At 44.3% G+C, this 21,092-nt stretch overlaps 1 protein-coding gene across 1 annotated transcript; it reads right to left on the reverse strand.

Annotated features, from left to right (window-relative positions):
* Positions 1-817: 817 nt before the first annotated feature.
* On the reverse strand, positions 818-20,275 carry ahctf1 (AT hook containing transcription factor 1). The gene is made up of 40 exons (XM_086107248.1): positions 20,077-20,275; positions 17,809-17,935; positions 17,572-17,722; positions 17,290-17,392; positions 16,983-17,163; positions 16,688-16,895; positions 16,326-16,442; positions 16,152-16,236; positions 15,922-16,072; positions 15,398-15,530; positions 14,879-15,060; positions 14,681-14,742; positions 14,195-14,323; positions 13,886-13,976; positions 13,710-13,799; positions 13,448-13,588; positions 13,020-13,124; positions 12,837-12,933; positions 12,629-12,752; positions 12,472-12,528; positions 12,195-12,341; positions 11,910-12,100; positions 11,673-11,817; positions 11,434-11,565; positions 11,059-11,206; positions 10,822-10,972; positions 10,643-10,750; positions 9,177-9,315; positions 8,868-9,083; positions 7,404-8,118; positions 6,980-7,291; positions 6,795-6,891; positions 6,424-6,551; positions 6,062-6,345; positions 4,376-5,980; positions 3,545-3,767; positions 3,340-3,477; positions 3,172-3,260; positions 2,144-2,226; positions 818-1,683 (listed from the first exon to the last, which is right to left on the reverse strand). The coding sequence occupies exons 2-40, from the start codon at positions 17,927-17,929 to the stop codon at positions 1,488-1,490; spliced, it is 7,575 nt and encodes a 2,524-aa protein (XP_085963374.1). The 5' UTR covers positions 17,930-17,935; positions 20,077-20,275; the 3' UTR covers positions 818-1,487.
* Positions 20,276-21,092: the final 817 nt, after the last annotated feature.

Genomic DNA, 21,092 nt, shown 5'->3' on the forward strand with positions numbered 1-21,092 from the left:
CGTTTTTTTGCGTCTAAAAAGGCCTTACTATACATGGACGTTTTTTTGCGTCTAAAAACGCCTTACTATACATGGTTTTTTTGGGCTAAAAACGCCTTACTATACATGGTCTTTTTTTTCGTCAAAAAACGCCTTACTATACATGGTTGTTTTTCGTCCAAAAACGCCCTACTGTACATGGTCGTTTTTTTCGGCTAAAAACGCCTTACTATACATGGTCGTTTTTTTCGTCAAAAAACGCCTTACTATACATGGTCTTTTTTTCGTCAAAAAACGCCTTACTATACATGGTCGTTTTTTTCGGCTAAAAACGCCTTACTAGACATGGTCGTTTTTTTCGTCAAAAAACGCCCTCTGTACATGGTCGTTTTTTTTCGTCAAAAAACGCCTTACTATACATGGTTGTTTTTTTCGTCAAAAAACGCTTTACTATTTATGGTCGGGTTTTTTTCGTCAAAAAACGGCTTCCTACATATGGTCGTTTTTTTTCGTCAAAAAAGGCCTTACTATACATGGTCGTTTTTTTGCGTCTAAAAACGCCTTACTATACATGGTCGTTTTATTTCGGCTAAAAACGCCTTACTATACATGGGGGGTTTTTTCGTCAAAAAACGTCCTACTGTACATGGTTGTTTTTTCGTCAAAAAACGCCTTACTATACATGGCATTTTTTCGGCTAAAAACGCCCTACTGTACATGGTCTTTTTTTTCCGGCTAAAAACGCCTGATATACATGATTGTTTTTTTCGACCTTAACTTTGTCAAGAAGAGAAAGTTTAACTTGGAGAAGACCACCCAATGAAAACTCAAGACGTCGCAATGTTCATCAATGTTTATTGTGTTTATCAAAGAGCAGTCATCAAAAATAACATTCTACATACACTCTTCAGAAAATAGCCTATGTATCAGCTATACAACACTCAGGTCAACAAATCCATTTTTTTACTCCTTTTCTTTGCATTTGCACACTGTACAACATTGCCAGTAGGAAGAGAGTCCAATTTTTTGGCACCAAAGAACATGTCGTGCGCCCCAAACTTCAAATCAAAACATAAGACTAAACAGTGTCATTACATAAGTAAATGTGGTAAAACTTCCAAAGGGGGAAAAAATAGAATTTATTATTTAAAATTATTTGGAGCAAAGAAAATTTACATTGTTAGAAATATTGGTTGAATTTCTTAACAGCGGTGTTCCAAGAGGTTTAATATTAAACCGCTAAGAGAATGGACTGAATGTCTCCTCAAAAAAGAATGACTTCTTTCTCTGGTTCTTTTTAACGGGAGCATCTATTACAAACAAGCAGTTGATCACTGCCAGGTAGAGACCAAAACAAAATGGCCACTGATGCAGCCTTTAACTCATTTACTGCCGGCCCAGTAAAAACGGATCTTTGACATCTTTTGCCGTTAAAGGCAGTGAATGAGTTAAGACATTTTGTCCAAATGAACTAAGCAGCACATTTAAGGTCAACCACCAACTTTCAATCAGAGATTCTTTCTGCGTGTGGCAGGCTTGATGAAAACGCTGTCCATTATACGTTTCCGGCGGAGGTTCATTCTCGATGACGTCCGAGCGGCTCCTTGCTTCTCCTTCTTCCGGGCTTGCGGGGCCTGATTGACTGGACTGGGCAGTGGTGAGATCAGATCCACTTCGACCAGGGGAAGAGGCTCCGGGGCGGATCTGGATATGAAGGTGGAGTGTGAAAAGTAAATGAAACATCAAATGGTGGCTAAGAAGCAAGAGAAAACCAAACAAAAACAATTTTCATACAGTGGACCCTTGCATACTCGCAATTTGCCGATTTGTGGATTTTTTTCCCACCCATATTGTTTTAAAAAATATATTTTAAAACAAATTTTGCTATCTTAGTGCTTAAAAAGTTATTTTATTTTTATTTATTTTTTAACAAGAGTGTTCTCTCTTTTTTATTGAAATCCATTTACAAACATTTGGTGGTGTTTTTTGGTGTGCTAGAATAGATTTGTGACATTTCCATTCATTTCAATGAGGAAAGAAAATTTGAGCTCAGTTTTTTGGGCAACAAGCGCGGTAAAGGAACATGTTCAACTTGAAAGTCAAGGCACCACTGCATTTTCTAAGGTTAACTAAGAAAAGGTCAAAGCAGTTAAAGTAATCATACTTGGCTGTTCGTTTGGCACTTGTTCTGCTTTTTGAAACAGCTTTCGCCTTTTTCGAGTAGTCTTCATCTGAAGTGAAGTCTTCCTGGAAGGAAACCAAACAAGTGACATCGCAACAATTTCATGACTGTTAAAATAAAAATTGACTTGTACACAGGCTGTACACTGAAGGGAAGTCCTCATTTATGCAGCGTGTTTTGGTCCCACTCAGGGTTACTTATCTGTCTCCACGAGCAGGAGACAAACTTTTGTTGTCTTACGGGCCACACTTGGTTCCAAATGGTTAGAAGGGAAACGTCATCCGTCGATCATTCAATTTCAATGATCATCATTATTCAATCAAATAAAACAAAAAAGCGTGTTGAATGTGCACTATGCAAATGACTGATGAGTAATTTGTTTTGTTATTCTATATTTTGTTTGCAGGATATATCAATTAACTCCCGGTAATCCTTAAAAGATAAATTGATTTTAAAACATTTACAAAAAAAAATTATGAATGAATGACCAAAATATAACAGAGCTCTTGATAATCTAATAGCTCATTGGGGGCATAAAAATGCACAAGATGAAGGTTGGTTCAAAACCTCTACCGGTAAGCCTCATGTATGACGAAAGTCATTTCTGGAAAAGATACCATGACAGAGAATTGAGAAAAGAAAATGAACTAACCGAAAATACTCATACTTCCATAAAATAACAAATAAATAAAGCAATTAGTTCTAGTTTATGCAGTCTTGTAACCGAATGGAACACAAATACTCACTGCGCTTCGTTAGCATTTTCATGTGTCTCTACTTTCACTCACCCACCGCAATTCTGTTCGGCGTTACAACAAAATGAAATCTGTCAAAATCGTTTCTTGATGGAATATCTGAACTGCAGAGCACAAAGTAAAAGAGCAGTTGTGGACTCCTCGTGGGGGGGGCGCATAATCAGGAAATCCTTCCATTAGACATCGAGGCCAGCAGGCCTACCCAAAATGCACATCTTAAACGACAGCACTGAAATGGCATTTGTTAATGCTGACCTTTGAACCACCCTCGACAGCTCTTCTCGCGTTGCGAGTGACGGCCACCGGAACATCATCACTGGGGCCCGGCGACTCCACTATGCTGGCTGACAAACACACGCGCGTCACAATGTGAAGACCAGCGCGGTTCGAAACGGAAGGAGGCGCGGTCGATATGAAGAGCACCTCTTGTTCTCCTCCGTGAGGGCAAGTAGACGAACGATTTTTTTCCTGGGCTGGTCTCATCCTTTGCAGAATCCCCCACCGGGACATCTACGGACGATGTCGTCCTTCTGGTCCTCGACCTCTTTTTCACAACTTCACCTGGGAAGAAGAACAGTAGCTTGAGTGAGCATGCATCGTATTTTTAAAATGGCGTCCTACATCGTACCTTTCTGCTTCTCCTCTTTGTCCTGGAGCCTCTTGATGAGGGCGTCAGCTACCGGGGTTTCAGAATCCACCTCCAAAGGGGTAGCCAGTAAGAAGAGGTCTTCCTCTGGGTGCTCCCACAATTTGCTTCTGGTTGTCTGCCGGAGACTCGCATGACCCGCGGCGCTGTTCAGTTTGGCCTCATGCTTGCCATGACTGATGCTCGCCTCCATCTTTGCTGGACTCTGAGGGGGTGACACAGAGCGCAGTTGAATGAGAAGGGTCAATGAGGCCAATAATAGACGGATGGAAGGATCCATCCAGCTGTGCAGAAAGACGACTAAACTTTGAAAATGCAATGAAATCAATCCAAAAATATTCAATTCATTCATTGTTGTGTGGTGGCCATTACAAAGTATGGTCATGCTTAAATGAGATGTATGATGTTTTTGTTTTTAAAACAGGTCTCACAAAATGGTTTGCTGCTATACACAATGTGAATTTAAGAAATAAAGACTACTGATTATATCTTAAAAAAAGACAACTAATTGCTCATTCGTTAGTGTCATATTGTTATTTTTTTCGATAAAAACCCTCCCATCAGGTTCCCGGAAAAATATGCTCCAGAAAATTTGAACGTTGCTCAAATGAAATCACTGATTCACAAAACTGCTCTGCAAGAAAAAAAGAAATTGGAGCCCGAGTTGATTGCGAAACACTTCTTAGCCATGTTCTAGCGCCACCTCTGTCCACTTTGCAACTGTAAAACCTGAATTTCCAGACTGCAGGACCCCCAAAAAAGGGCTGTTCTATTCTTCTGCAGTATCAATTTACATGCGAGGTGAATACTTACCTCTGGAAAGACGTCGAGAATGGACTGACGCGTCGCCCTCGTCGGGCTGGAATCGGCCTGTGTTGCCCCCTCCTCCTCCTTTGACGGTTTGAGCCCCGTGATGCTGCGCTTGACCGCTGCTGAAAGAACCTCCACCTGTTCTTTGTCTTCCTCTCGTAGGACCTCCAGCGTGGTTTGCAACACCTCATTGCTGTTAAGGATTCGACGACTGGACCTCCTCGGGGTGTTTGTGTGGGAGCTTGTACGTTTGGCGCGGCTGGAAGTCCTGGTGGCTGCTTTCGGAGCAATGTTCGTATCGCTGATCTCGTCTTCTGGTTCCTCCTCTCCGGCATCGGGCTCGTCCTTACTTCTACTTGTTTGTCTGGTTCGAACAGGAGCGGCTCTTTGAGAAGCTCGTCGTCTGGATGGTGATGGAGCAGCGTAATTATGTAAAGCTGCCGTTGCCTCGTCTTTATCCATCTCCTCCTCCTGAGGCTGGCCCTTTTTTGGACTTCCCTCCTGGGCTTGAGGAAATTCAGGTTGACCTTTGCGAGAGCTTCTCCGAGGTGTACCGGCTCGCATTTTGGTGCCTTTCGGTCCAGATGTTCGACTGAGCGAGGCAGGGACCGCGCTGCTCTTATCTGCCGTCTCCGGTTCCTCGCGGATGGGAGTAATGAACGTAACCGTTCTCCTCGAGCGTGTTGTCATTCGGGTGGGAGTGAACGGAACTGTCGTCTTCCTCTGAGAAGTTGAAGTCTCCGGGGCAAGGGCTTCAGGTTCACCGGTTGAAGTGAAATCTTGAACCTCTTCATTACTTATTTGGCTCTCACTTGGATGTGCTCGGTTATCCAGTTCTGAGGGGTCGAGATGTTGCTGGTCTTCTTTCGAAGAGTTTGCTGTCCCTGCATGGTTGGCAGCTCCTTCCATCTCAACAGTTTCATCTCCTTCAGAGCCTTTCTGGGCCTCGGCAATTTCAGGTTTCCCTTCCTCTTGTTCCATTTCAACATTGGCATCTTGTGCTATCACAAAATCCCCGCTATGGCGGTCCTCCAAAGTGTCTGTAGGTTCCTGCGACGGGGTAGGCTCAGAGTCTGGTAAAATGGCAGGCTCATGATCTTTGGCATCCATTTCTTCTGCCGCATTCAGTTGGACCTCAGTGTTCTGTGGCTTGGTCTGCCCATTGAGTTCCTTCCTCTCATCTTCTGGTGTGGCCGCCTCACACTCGAGAGCATCCGGTGCCAGAAAAATTATCTCAGGTTGTGTTGCCAGGTCATCGGAGCCCGCCGCCATCGGTTCCGATGACTCCGTACAATTCTCCGTGGGCAACACATGCGCCTCGTGACCGCCATCCTCATCCATGTCCAGCACCAGCGAGAAGGTGCCGTGACTTGCGCAATTCTGCTCGTCTGGTACGACGGCTTGCTGCAGCTCAGGCAGTTGGAGCGGGGCGGCGTCCATCGCCTCCCGTTGGCCATCCACGAGCTCCAGAGGAACAAGGAGGGTGGTTGAAGGTTTCAGCTCCACGTAGGACGACCCTGGTCCCTCGCCCACGAGCGTCTCCTTTGCTTCCGTATCTGCCCCAAGTCTCACCATCAATACATCTCCTTCCATTTCCTCTCCGACCATCTGGGATGACAGAAACAAACAAAAGTACTTTTCAGACCAACAATCTCATTTATTTGATTTGGATTTGTATTGGCACGATACCTTCATCTCAACCCCCGGCGGTACAAGAGAAAACTGTGCGGCGTCCTGCTCCGACAAAGCCGATAAGAAGTGATTGTTTTCTTCATGAAGAAAGGCCGAGCTGGCTGGGAGGCCTCGTAGACTTCCGTTTCCCTGGATTTCCTCAATGATCTCCACTTCACTACCAGAGTCCTCCTCATCATTACACTCTTCCTCATCCGATTCTTCTTCATCATCATCATCCTCCTCCTCCTCCTCAGATTCGGAGCTCGATAATTCTTCGCTGTCGTTCATACTCATAACCGCTAGGAGACAAGAAAAAGCATGTGAGCATGTAAATGAGGCGCAGGAAACTTGCGTCGTCGTTCACGCATCCTCCTCACAGTGGGAGTCGGTGCCTGTCGGCTCGGAAGATGTCACAGAGGCAGTGGATTTTTGGCTGGTGAATACAGGTGGAGCTGTGGCAGAAGGCTCCTCTTCCTCCTCTGTATTTTTAAATTCATCCATGATCCTGACAAAAGAATATGTGAAAATTTGTACTCCAAAAAGAAATGAAACGGTACGGCAATATTTACAACGAAATTCAATTTACCGTATTGGGCCGAATGTAAGACGGCCCCGAGTATAAGACGACCCCCTCTTTTTCAAAACTCAATTTATACAATTGATCATTTTGGTGGATCCTCACCCCTATATTTGATCAATAAAATTCTAACACGCATGTCTGTAGAGAGTAGATAAAAAAAACACAAACCCGCTGGGGGCTGTCTGTGACAAGACATGAATTCCAGAGCGGGTCAGAGGAGACATGCCACTACCAAAAAGATGTCGCTCCACAAAGTCAGCCAGATCTAGTTAATCAAAACAAGAGATTTTGGTTAAAACCAGAAATATTGAAAATCACAAATATGGTGAGAGCTGAAGACTTCCAGGACACACCTGTTGATTGCTCCAAATTCTCTGCTGGTACATCTGCAGGTTCAATGTCTCCACATGTTTGCGCATGCTCAGTGGAGGCTGCAGCTTCAATGTCTCCAAATGAGTTGATGCGCTGGATGAATTTTGTGGCTTCGCCGTCTTCCCATGCGTTCCCTTGCTGCGTAATTGGGATGGCTGGAGAGTCTCCACATGCGTTCTGGTGTTCTAAAATGGTGGTGGATTCAAGGACTTGTGACTGGGCTAGATGCTCCTCGGTGGTGAATGACAGACTCTGAGATTCTGTCTCTGCGGCAGCGACCAACAGCTCGTCACCTAGCAACAGAAACATGTTCAAACAATGTCATGTCACACAATGAGTGAAAAAGAAGAAATTGGTTATTTTGTATGTAGTTGATGTAATGAATTCAATAACGGAACTAATTACCGCGATAAGATGGTTCTTCTTGGTCAATAAATTCAACAGCATCTTCTTTGCTACCTGATTCCGTGTCTGGTGCATTGTCCAATTTGCACTCAACTCGCTCATTGTCAATAACCTCAGGATTTTCTCGATCCCCTCCCAACTCGTCGAGTTGGTTCTCCGTTCTACACTCAGCTGCTTCTTTGGCGTCATCGTCTTGCTCCACAGCAATCTCCATCACATCTTCAAAGATCTCTTCTTCCATAAGCTCCTGGCCTTCACTCTCGACATCGTTTGATAATTGCAGAGAAGCCCGCTCGGTAGCTGGAACGGAGTTCTGCTCTGGTTCGTTTTCACCCAAATATTTAAGGTTTACGGTCACAACGTCATCTTCTTTATCGGTGTCGAGATGCTCCTCCTCCTGATGTTCCTCCGCATCATAGTACTCCAGAGTGGTGTCCGTCACCTGGAAAGATGTCTGGCTTGTGTCAAAGCTCAAGCTAGGTTGATCTTGGGTTGCGTCCAAGGGATTGGTTAATTTTGCAGCTTCGTGGATTGGGAATGATTCCTTCAGAGAGCATCTCAGCTGCGGCGAGGGAATACCGCCTTCGGGCGGCATGAACTTGACGTGGGGCGATTCTGGTTCTTCATCTTCATCGAGTTGTGCAGACCAGGTCTTGCGTGTGCGAGACAGGCTGGCCCCTCTGGTGAGTAGGCCAATCTCACGGTCTGCGAGCATCTACAGAGGACAACGGTTCCAGATGAATTGGGAAAAGCTGCACAGGTGAGTTTACTCAAACATTATATTTAGACTACAAGTCACACTTTTCATAGTTTGCCTTGTACTGTGACTTAGGTGCAACTTTTGCATATGTTAACAGCTCCGATTGGCTCCCAAAATCCCCCGTTTCCTAAGCGTGTCGATTTACTAGGTATAACCGCTGCAATTGGGGATTTTAGGTAAGGTAAACATCACAAAAACTTTTCAAGCGAAACTTTCAAACAACACACAGTGCATTCAAATAGTCACTCTAATGGCCATACACTGCTCGAGTGTGTGTGTGTGCGCGCGCGTGTGTACAGAAAGGCAGTGCCCTCCAATTAATTTCCGAATGCGGCTTCTATTAGAATGCCATCAACAGGTCGTGCTTGAAACTGTTGACTATTGTACTTCCTGATGCAGTGGTCTCAGCCACTCCTTTTTCGGTTACACACCGGAGCACTATGGGGGGGGGTTTTTTCTCTTCTACATGATTCATTTTTGACCGGTGAGACTTTTACTCGAGTGCGACTTATAGTCCCAAAAAGATGCTAATTAATTAGATTTTTGATGTCAAAATGTTATGCAGAGTACTACAATATCTGATCTGTAATGCAATGACATGGTATCCAGAAGGTAATTTTGCAACAAATATATTGTTAGTATCATTTGCAATACATGGCATGCCATGAACTGACAATGACAGACAGAAAGCAGTTTGTGCTGACCCCGTTGGTCAAGTGCATGTCCTTTTCCACTTCAGGAGACCCGGCCACTTCACCAAAAGTGATCCTGCTCTCTTTGCTGCGAAGCGGAGGGGTGATGGAGCGCCCCGGAGACACGGAGGGAGTGGCCATGGGAGTGGGCCTCTGGCTACTGCGAAGGATGGACTGAGGGGTGAAGGCTGAGAAGACTGCGCCGGAAGCAGCCAGGGCGCGAGCGCGCTGATGTGACAAGAATATATGTTTAAATTGGATGGAAAATTCATCAAATTAGATCAGTTTGAAAGGTGACAAGGGATCAACATTTGGTCTCACCTTCACAATCAGTGGAGTTTGCAGGAGGTTAAATTCTGGGGCCTTTGTTGTGCTTTTTAAAATGGCCCAAGAAGGTCTGGCAGGACTGAGAAGTGGTCGAGGGGTGTGAGAGGAGGGATGAACCACCAAGTCGCTTAGCCTATGTTAAATGAGGGAGAAGTGAGAAGCAAATTGTGAAACAGTGAATATACCTTCGTGATTTTTGACAGTTATAACATTGAAGGAACTAAACAGACTATTAAAAAAAATGTTAAAATGTATGACCTCATGAAGTGGATGATATGGAATGGATCAACTTTAAATAGCATCTTTAAGACAAAATATCAAACCGGTAACACAGCATTGAAGAAAGCAAACTAACAACAGCTACAAAATGAAACTGATGTATCTCGGTGGTTCAACACAATTGCATTTTGCTAGCTAAACACAAATATATTTCGTTGATTCAAGCATAACTCAAAGTTACCCACCATTATATTAATCCATACATTTATCAAATTTAGGTCCTCACAGTTGCCCCTCACACTATCCACCTGCCCTGTGTCAACCGTCGAGACCTTCAAGTTCCTGGGAATCACAGTCTCCCAGGACATGAAGTGGGAAGTCAACACCATCTCCATCCTGAAAAGGGCCCAGCAGAGGATGTACTTCCTGAGGCTGCTGAGGAAGCATGGCCTGCCACAGGAGGTGCTACGACAGTTCTACACGGCAGTCATCGAATCAATCCTGTGTTCTTCCATCACGGTTTGGTTTGGGGCCGCCACAAAAAAGGACAAAATCCGACTTCAACGGACAGTTAGGACGGCGGAAAAAATCGTTGGCACCGCCCTACCCACTCTTGAGGACTTGCACACTGCAAGAATCAAGACAAGGGCACGGAAAATCCTCCTGGATCCCCCGCACCCTGCCCACCACCTTTTCCAGCTACCGTACTCCCCTCAGGCAGACGCTACAGATGCGCACCAAATCCAGTAGACACTTAAACAGCTTCTTCCCTCTAGCCATTAACTCCTTAAACAGTCACTGACGTAGTCACTCTTCTTGTACTACAAATACTGCTACTGGTTACTCTAAAATGGTTCAATGATTTGTTGTTTACGATGATACTAATGCAGCGTGTTATACCGGAGACATTTTCCTTGTGTGTTCTACATACTTGGCCAATAAAGATGATTCTGATTCTGAACATTTTTAAAGCAACTGTAGAAATGTTTCCCGAGTTTGCTGCATTTTTAAGCCCTTTGAACAGCGGATTTAACACTGAAGTGTCACTTGAAGGAAAAAGAAAGGCGTTCACATTGAAACAACTAATTCAGGACTTTTTAATTGAATACAACTTTATTGTCAAATCTCTTTAAGTTTAGTTTAGGTTTAGTTAAGGATCTATGGATGGACACCTCATAATACACAAAACAGTGAGTCTGCCATTGATAAAACAATGCTTTACTCTGGCTTTTATGAAGTACCTTGACTTTCGTTTCGAGCTCATAGTTAACGGGGTTCCCAGGAATGGTTCCGGTTGGATTTGAGTTGCAGGCTTAGGTGGTGGACTCAGGAATCCAGGAGTTCTTGGACTGAAAGGCAGAATTTGAAATAAATACGCCAACAATTAAAAAATAATTTCACTCGTTTGCTGTTCGCTTACCACTTAGCAGGGGAGGACAGAGGTGAGTCTCCTTTGCCCATCCACACCTCCTCAATCTTATTCAAGACACTGTTGATAAAGCCCGCCCTAGACATCACTTTCTCATTCGCGGAACGCTTGCTGATTGTTGACAGTGGCTGTGGACGAGTCACTAGAACACAATGGGGAATTTTAATTAGATATGCAATTGCGCAAAGATGTATCTGAAGGCTTTCAATGATGTCATGCCCACGTTACCTTCTTTGTGGATGGTGGTGGGATGTTGGTAGGGTTTGGCTCTTTCCATCGCCAATTTTCTCTGAACTCTGGGCAGAATTTTGCCATACTGCTCCAGTATGGAGTTGCGGGTGTCTGATCGCTCTTTAAGCTTTGGGTCTCGCTCATTCTAACAAGAAAACAAAACAGGCACATGGTTTAAACACTATGGGAATCAAGCGGCTCATTTTTACACTTGCACGACTATGTTACTATAATGTCAAAATGTGCTTGAAATCATTATCGATACAGTTAAAAGATTGATAATGGGAACAGTTAACCTAAAAGCTGATTACATTCATTCGCAATTTGAGCGACTTTAATTTCCCACTGTACTCAAGAGGCCGTGTGTCATACCACGAGGTGCATTTTAAGGCTGTGGTTGAGTTGCAGCGCAGGTATGTAGTTGGATTGCTGAAGGTAATGAACCATCAGTATTTCCCTGTTTTGAAGACCGCCTGTACCTTGGAGAAACTTCTCCAAAGTTTCCTAAAAACATAAACGAAGAACCAATGATAAACTAGAACGATCACAATCTTTACAGAGCATCTTGAAACAGCTGATAAGACAGAGTTGCTGCATGAGCCAAAAATGACCTGCTCAGTGGGGCCGAGGGGCAGTTTGAGCAGCTCTTTGATGAGACCCAGCTCCTGGCAGGTCTCGTACAGGAAGCCAAGCAGCTCGGCCCTGTTGAGATGATTCGAGTGCTGACGCAGCAATGACCACGCCTCAGTGAGGCACCTGGGAAGTGGGGGGCAACAATTATCGAAGCTACATAAATACAACAGTGGACCATTGGAACTTCAACACAAGAAATCGGATGACTGCTGTACCTGTTGTGGAGCAGTACAGCCAGGGAGAGTCTGGCCTGCGAGATGGAGGAAATGGAGGGCTTCGTGACGTGAAAGTAGCGCAGCGCCACTGAATGTTGGCCCTGACACATGAACGCTTGCAGGACGCGCTCATGTTGCCACTCAAAGTGACACCGAGAGGCGGCCGGATTCAGAAGCAGTTCAAATGAACTCTGATCGGGAGAGGCAGAGGGCGTTGGGAAAACGGGTTAGCTTGTAGCTGACAGTAGTCCACTTATTTTTCTTAAAATATTTGTGCGTGCACACCTGGTGGTCACGGTGGTCCAGCAGCCAGAAGCCTTGCACCAGTTTAACCAATCCAATAGGGATGTCAAAAGCTGTGGGAAAAGACTCCACTGACGCTCCCTCCTTAGTGGGGAAGGAGTACATGACATCCAGCAATAAGTAGATTATCTAAGAAAATGTCAAGGCTAATCACACACAGCTCGGATTGGAACAGACTTGAGAAAATAGAAAGCCATATGAATACAAACAAAATGAGAAAAACCAAGAAGAGTAAGGCCAATTTGAGTTTGAAGGATACAATTGCATGTTTTGCAGCCTCATCAACACTGTCCAGAAGATAAATATCCAGCAAAGCCTGCCGATGAGAAATTCATAATCAATCAGCTGTGCGTGTTTTGCATCACATATGTGTGACGAGTGTGTTGATGTTTAGAATAAGGTAGACTTGAGCATACATGAAGGGTCGGTGGTGGGTACTGTCCTGTTCCACCTTCATCCCTCCTCCACAGATTGGCCAAATGTTCTCCACATTGGCCTACCAAACTGTCAATCATCAGGCAATCGGCACACCACTTTCCCCTGTGACAATAGTGGATGTATCACATTGCTGGAATGCAGTTAGAAGGAAAAAATATATATATTTTTTTTCAAAAGAATACGCACTTGGCCAGAGAGGTGAGCTCCTCCCTGCGAATAGAGTAATAGTTGCTAATGACTGAGTGACTGTAGAAAGGCCTGGAGATCTGCACGGCATCAACATCTAGAGAGAAGACACCAGTTACAACCCGTACACCGGAGACACATCACGACAAATCTTGAAAAAGGCGCTTCCCAAACATGGTTTACCTGATCCTTCAGGCAGCAGGCCAGTGCGACAGAACCAGAGGACCACTTGAGCGTACTTGGAAATCAGACCAGACGCCACATTCTTGTTGATCAGACCCACAAGACCTGCACAAAGCAATCAAGAACAACCACGATTAATAACAATCATTCCTCAGTAAATATGGGACAAACGGAGGCGAAGATGATGAAACTTAACTGGCATTCCTGTAATTCGGTAATCATCAGCACAATATACAACTTGGAATACATGCTCGTAAGATAATTTGGAATTTCTCATGCAGTTCATCAAAATCATTATTGTTAGTCAAAACATAGCGAGGGTAACACTATTTTCGAGTTATCGTCAACAATGTGTTGCATTGTGGAACCTTTGGCGGACAAGTACTGCGAAAGCATTGTGTTGCAGTGTGGTGAAAGGAGTGCATCACCTTTCTGCGTGAGCTCCTGAGCTTCGGTGAGCAGACAGTGGAAGATGGTGCTGAGGTTCTCCAGAAGTCTCTGGCTGTGCTGCAGCAGCTGCATGGTCTGAGGATCTGTGAAGTTGGACGAGCTGTCGAATAGAGGTGCACCTTGGAAACAAACACAAAAGAAAGTGACAACTGCATGCTTCCTTTTTGTTTCCCTTTCGTTTTCATTTCTGCACTTTTCATCATGCGGCTCTATTGCAAATGAGAATGTCAAGGAACATACAAATGCTATCCAATTCCTCCTTGGTCTTGGTCACTTTCTTCCAGGCCCAATCCAAGATATAGCGAAGGTTTAGCGCAGAGCCTGGTTGTTCTGATGGGATGCCATTAAAAATAAGTATTGAATTTGAGTCAAAATGTACCAAAACAGAAACAATGTTTCTGGAGACAGCCTCTCACCCTCTGCAGTCCACTGCTTGATACAACCAGTGATCAGTCCCAAAGTGCTGGTCTCGACTGCAGTCGACAGGATGGCATCTAGCTGCTCCTCCTATAAGCAGTTTATAAACGTTGCAGTGATTTATCCGAACAAAATATCAAATGTAAAACAACAAAAACGGTTTGACTCTGTCATAAACTCAAGGCTCGTGGCTCAGATCTTGAGAGATTGAAGTTAGAAAAATGGCGTGGACACCATTACAATACACATCAATGACACATAAAAAAAAAAAAAAAAAAAACTACAGCATTTCATGTGGATGTATTTACCTGCGAGAGATTGGAAGAATGAGCATTAGCAAGGCGAGATGACAGAAGGCCTGACATGAGACACCGCGAGTAGCTGCTGGAGATGACGTCACTGGAACATGGAGCAGCTTTCCTCAAAAAGCTCAAAGTCTGGCGAATGAGAAGGCATGCAATCAAAACATTCGTTTTTCATTGAAATAATTACAGAAAAAAAATTGGTGGCAAGATAATACAATTGCTGGGAATTTCACTTCACCAAATATACTTCTGCTTCCTCGCACCCTCGAAAACACGTGCATATTAGACTAATTGAGAACTCTACTCTGACTGTGGGTGTGAATTTGAGTGGCTGTTTGTTCATATGTGCCTAGTGATTGACAGGCAAACAATCCAGGGTTTATTTAAACTTCTTGTGCTAACGCTGAGATGACCTCAAGCTCACCTGAGGTGTGTTACGGAAAATGGAAGGACAAATAAACACAGTAATAGAAAGAAAGGGTCACAAACTTGTTTCTGATATCCAGAGCAAGTTGAATGGACAATTCCAGAGTTGAATAAACAGGTAGCATCTGTAACCGAAAACAAACAAACAAACAAAACAAAACAGTAAAATTATTTAATTTTACGACATAGAAATATTATAACAAGTGAATTCCTGTGCAAACAGAGAAACAAAAAACTTAGGGAGTCCAGTAGCAGACTTGCCAAAGTTGTATGCGGTTGGGTTAAAGTACTGTTCCGGTGGGGGGAAAGTCAAAGGCAGACCCCTGCTGAGACTGTGATCCTGTACAACTACATCCAGTAAGACGTTCTGAGGAGCCATTTGCATCACTGGGTCCAAACACCAAACGGCAAGGTAAGCACAGTTCTGCAGAGACTCGCCCATTCTGGAAACAAAAACAAAAAACTCAATTGAAGTGCAATGTCATAGTGAACTGATGAATCTTGCTGACAATAACCGAGAATATTCTTCGACAATGAACACTTCATTAGGAGTACCTTAAATTAATTTTAAGCATCATCCTGAGGAGTGTTAAATGCGAGTCATTTTGTGGCTATTTGAAAGTGATTACATTTTGACAAGACGCGTTTTTGACATTGCCTTCTGAATGGATGGTTCTGATCACACTGCTACGCATAAACCATAACAACAGACCAAAATACAGCACTGCTGTGACTAACTTAATACGGGTGAAGTAGGAATCCGCACAAGCTCCACTGTACCTGAATGAATCTGGCATCTGTGCATGGTACCAGCGGTTGATGTCAAAAACGCCAATGTAGGTAGAAGGTATTCCTTGCCCGTAGGCCTTGACTTGCCAGCTAAAGATGGACACACTGGTGTCTGGAGATGCAACTGAAAGACAAGAGCAGGAGATTGTCAAGTTGTGACAATGAAAGAAGCCAAGTAAAAAAAATAAATAAACAAAAAAGTCCTTTATTGACTAATGTATTGAAAGACGCCTCTTAAAGGAAAAGCTGAATGGTTTGTGCTCTTACCTTCGCATGATTATGCTCGCAAAACAAATAAACAAGGGCCATAAATGCATGTTTGGGTAATATCACTGAGGAACAACTGCAGAGCCTTCAGAGCTCAAAAACAAGAATTCCCATAAACACACACTGCAAAATCTTGAAGACCGGGAAGCCAAGTTGGGAGGACCAACTCCCTATTTCTAAATGGTCTAGTTGTGGGGGAATGACCAAGTGTTTCAACACTTCCGTCACTATTATGTGACCAATCTGACCTTCAGTCATGCTGTCGTCCCTGTCTGGATGGGGTCGGAATTTCTCGATGGTCTGGCAGTTCAGCAAGCGGGTGTTGGTGTTCTGGGCTCCGAGAGGAAAAGCTGCACCACTCAACTCTTGACTGTAACGCTCCTCACAGTACTCAAGACCCTGAACAGCATAATGACAGGTTAGGAGGGAGGCGTGGAAGAGCACTTTTCGGAGAGAAAAATCGTCATATTCTTCACACCTCATAGAGGATCTTCCCTGAGGCCAGACATTTACGCTCACTGAAAGCCATCTGTAGCAGGTGGAGACTGACCGTATCGCCTTCTCTGTGTGGGTGTAACGTAAGTGAGAAGTGAGAATGGGTGGATTTGCTTTAAAAAAAAAAAAAAAAAGTCTAATTGGATTGTAAACTTACTGATCCTGAGAAGACTGGACAGCCCAGAGATAGCAGCAGTTTCTGGGGTCATTTTCTGGCTCCTGGAAGGTGAAGGCGTGAACGGGCACTCTGCCACCATCCAACTGGCAGTGGTATCTACACGTGCAACAGGGGTTTCGTATTGCGCACATATACAGGTTAAAAAATAACGAAATCAAAGCAACTGCAACGGATGGCACCAGAGGTGTAAGTGAAATGTAATTCATCATTTCGCCCTGAAAGCAGTAAATTCTACAACAGGAAACATTTTTTATGATACTGTGATGGATTTTGAGAGCACGTGGAACACTTTAAGTGACTATTGAAAAAGGCATATTTTGAGAAACAGTGGAAAGCCTCACTCTTTTCTGAGAGACTTCAAGTTCCATAGCTGTAAGTAGCCATCAGAGAAACCCACGGCCAGCTGGTTTGTTCTGGGGATGTACTGCAGGGCTGTGGCTGATACACCACTTGGCCCATTGAGCTGGAGGGAAAGGTGTCTGCCCTCTCTGCTGCTCACTTCTCGAAGCCTGGGAATCTCTCTCAGAGTTTTGGTCACTACTTGCAAGCCTGTGAAAATCCAGAAGGAGGGACAGGCTAAGAATGAGAGATTACACAGGGGGGGAACTTGCGTCCCTCGACATGGACGCTGCTCACTGGAAGCCTTGAGCTCGCTCTGGCTGCAAGACAGGTCGTCCAGACAGAGGTCCACGAGCAGCACATGGCCTACATCCGTGACTACAGCGGCGATGCCAAAGAACCAGCGAAGACACTGGTGGAGATGCTGGGTAGAAGTGCTTGCCCCACCATAGCTCACCAAGGGCTCAATGGCTGTAATCTACAGTCGAGCATAGACACAACCACAAAATGTTTTCATGTAAAATGTGCTTCTTCTTTTTTTTTTTTTTCAATGCAACTTAGATTTAGGTAGGATGTCTTCCAGTGCAGCGCAGAGGAGGCTCACCCTGCCTGGTATAACCACAGCCTTGGTCACTCTGGACAGCCCCAAGTCAAAGAGACACAACACACTGCCTTCGGTTTCTTCCAAGCCCACCAGCAAGCCAGACCTATGATGCATGATACAACATCTGACATTATTATGCCATTATTAAAATGCAATTTCCAGTTCAGTAGATGATACGGTGAACCCAACGACCCCGGACAGAAATAGTGAAAGGCTGTAGACCACTAAACCTCTGAGCCATGCCACCCAATGAGAAGAAAGGGACACAGTCTGCGCTCTGACCTTTTGAGCCAGCTGAAGTCCCTTGCGGTGAGGACGGTGGGTGGGTGCTCCCCTCCACCACTAAAGCAGTACGCAGACATACGTTCTCCGGTCAACGCGTGGACGAACTCAAGATGGGGGCCGCAGGCGAGCCAAGCATGCCCTGCACGGCCTTCAAGCACACGGGAAACAAGAAGCTTTTTGTCAGTTAACTTTTTTTAGTGCAACCATATATTCTTTTGAGAGAAAGGCACTCACCAACAGTGAACTTGCCGTGAAGCACAGAGTCCAGCGTGATCTCATCCTCTCCTACAGCCTCGAGAGTCACCGCAGGAAAAGGCAGCAGGCTGCTGGTGACTTGTGCTGTCAACTCATGCATGGCTCACTGCAAGAACAATGTAGGATATGTGTTAAAAGATGTCATATTTATTTTTTTCTCCAGTCTTTACACAGATTTATAACTATATTGCTGTTATGTAATGTTCCCAAAACATCAGCGTAAAAGACCAAAATTAGCCATGATCCCCCTCAGAGACTCAAACTTAATGCATCATGTATTGTCATAATAGCCAAATGCACTATACATAAACTAACAACTCGCAATGAGCATGTGCCGGCTAAATAAAATAGTTTGAAACATTTTACGCTTATGATCAGCAAGACTATAAAGATGGACTTGCGACTTGGGTTTGTGAAATCTAGTTGTAAAAATTCTCTTAGTTATTTTCTACCTCAAGATTTGTAAAATGAGAAGCTGTGATGAATCTCAGTTCCACAGTACAAAAAGGCTGTCTTAAAAGCACAGTTGTGGTCCAGCTGTCAGCAAAATCCCTAAAGGGGTGGGGTGGGGTGCACTGTGATCAACAACAATTGACATTGACACATATGTTTGTGTCAACAGTAGCTTGTGTGAGTGCAATTTAAAAATAAATGTGAGACTGCTTTTTCCAGGCAGTGACAAATGATATTTTATTTCTTAGGCCAATGCAAAAACTATTTTACCATTTCCCATGGAATTTCATGCAGGTGCAACAAGTACAAGATATCCATCTATTAGATTGAAAATGTATCTTCATCTAACACACAGAAGATATGTTTGTTAGCAATGATGAAAAACAACAAAAACAAATAAAAGCATAATATAACTAGGCAGGGTGTACTTGGTTTATGCTTTAGTTCCATTCCTAGGCCTGCAACGTAACCCAGGTTTGTACAGAAATTGTAATATGCGGTAGTCTACCACTAACCTATGCTAAAGCAGTCACAACCATAGTAATATTTGCATTCAACCCACTTTTACGCGATGAAAACATAAACAAAGCCAGTAATTTACAGTGGCAGTCTTGCACCGATGCACAAACTACTTAATAGCGATGGTATGCTGTACGGAAAGGACTTCTAACCACATGAATTTTGAAAAACGATCCAATATTTTTTAGAAGTGGTGCTTGTTTTAAACTAAAGTTTGTCAACCACTGACGTTACGTGCAAAATGAAATGGTGCCCCTTAGCGGGCTCATGGAAAGTAACATCAGGCATTCAAGCGGACTCCCGCGCAACGAGCCTGGCGGTCAGTAGCGCGCAGCCCACGTTTGTGAGGGAAGCATGAAACACACATTTAGCCATTTACAGCCACACAGAATAACATTCATATTCAAAAAGGCAGTTGAGATGAGTCTACCAGCTACCATAGCTTTCCGTCACATTATATAAGAAGTATTACTAGACAGAACAAATGACTCCCGAGTGGGCAAGACTCACGGCAAAAGATGTCACGTCACTTGAAATGTTAGCTTTGCGGCTAGCAAGGCAGAGCACCAATTAGCATCAGCAATTGTTAGCATAGAGCCTTAGCCTAGCTGGCATGATGTAAACAAAGTGTTCTCTGGTCTCTCCGTACATGTTTAACGCGAGGTAACGCCGCTTGTTACTTGGTTATTCAATACGCAACAAGTCACCTTACATTCACTTTGGCGAAGACAACAGGCTACAAGGTCACGAATGATAGCGTTGAACTAAAACGATTATAAAACTCGAGCGAACTACAGGGAGTCCGTGGTATGGTCGAATATTAGTCGTACAGTATTTTGCGTTTAAATAAGATTTGGTGCAGTCTCGTTGCATGGTAAGTAAATGTGCAACTTTGATCACGCGTGTTTGTGTAAAATATGTCCGTTTTTACATTAGCTGTTAAATCACTGCCAGATGGAACGCTCGTTTTAATCTATTGACCGCTTGCCAAACGAAGCTTGCTAAAATCGCATGAAATGATTTGACCGGTTTTCACCATCGTCAATGAAACGGCGAAGAGTGAACGACGAGCATGGACCTAAGCTAGTAGCTGCATCGCAGTACAGCTTCAGTTTATCTGCCACCGGTCTTTTTTTTTTCACGTTGAATTTGCATGGAAGGTAAGAAAAAGCAGGTTAAAGAAGCTAGGCTCATTTAGCTAGCTGCTCGATAGCAGGGTAAAACGTGATGCAATGTGCCGCCCGTTAGCCGCTACAGCCGTTGTCATTACGTTACCTTGCCTCCTTTGCTCGGCTTTTATCGGGACCCACGAGCTTTCGTTACCCTTGGCGAATGTGCCGATTGTTGGCCGTCATAATCAGCACGGGACGAATGTTGCTCTCAAGTCGCTTGGCGCTACTGACAGATGACAAGTCTAAAAAGCTTCGGAGAAACTTCAAGCTTCGGCATAGTCTAGTGCCGTTCCACTGTAGCGGAGGGGAGAGGCGTTAAGCATTTATTCACTGGCTTGTTTAGCCAATGTAGACGTAGACTTGCTCACTAACACTCTCTTTTGGTTGGCGGGTGTATTACAGGGAGGAAAAGCGCTGAGATTTTGGCCGAGGTTCACAGAAAGCTGCAGTCGACCTACTATTACTTATGGCGAAAATCCACATGTCAAATTCTTTACACACACACAAAAAAGGGAAGCCCGGTGGGCCAGTGTTTAGCGCGTCGACCTCACAGTGCAGCGGTACTGGGTCGATTCTAGCTGCGGCCTTCCTGTGTGGGTTTTGCATGTTCTCCCCATGCCTCTGGTGGATTTTCTCCGGGTACTCCGGTTTCCTCCCACATTCCAAAAATATGCATGGCAGGCTCATTGAACACTCAAAATTGTCCCTAGGTGTGAGTGTAAGAGCGGATGGTTGTTGGTCTCTGTGTGCCCTGCGATTGGCTGGCAACCGGTTCAGGGGTCCCCCTCCAACTGCCAGACGACGGCCAGGATAGGCTCCGGCACCCCCGCTACCCTTGTAAGGATAAAGCGGATCGGAAGATGGATATTTAAACACGATTTGCTAGTGGTCCACATAAAATGGTGTTGTTGGGACAGATCCTAGATTTGGACACCTGGATTGGTGACTAGAGTATCCTGAGAGCACCTAAGAATTTGACTATTTGACTTCTAATTCCCCAAATTTGAATCTATTGAACAATTGTATCTTAGTAAGTAAATTTGTTGGAAGAATTGGGTCAAGACCCTTTTGAGCCAAGAGACTCTCAGGTGATGATTCTGAGTCACACCGACAGACCCA

The sequence above is a fragment of the Hippocampus guttulatus genome, chromosome 3 (assembly GCF_054856545.1).
Source record: "Hippocampus guttulatus isolate MCC_2025c chromosome 3, RoL_Hgut_1.0, whole genome shotgun sequence".
Classification (NCBI taxonomy): Eukaryota; Metazoa; Chordata; class Actinopteri; order Syngnathiformes; family Syngnathidae; genus Hippocampus; species Hippocampus guttulatus.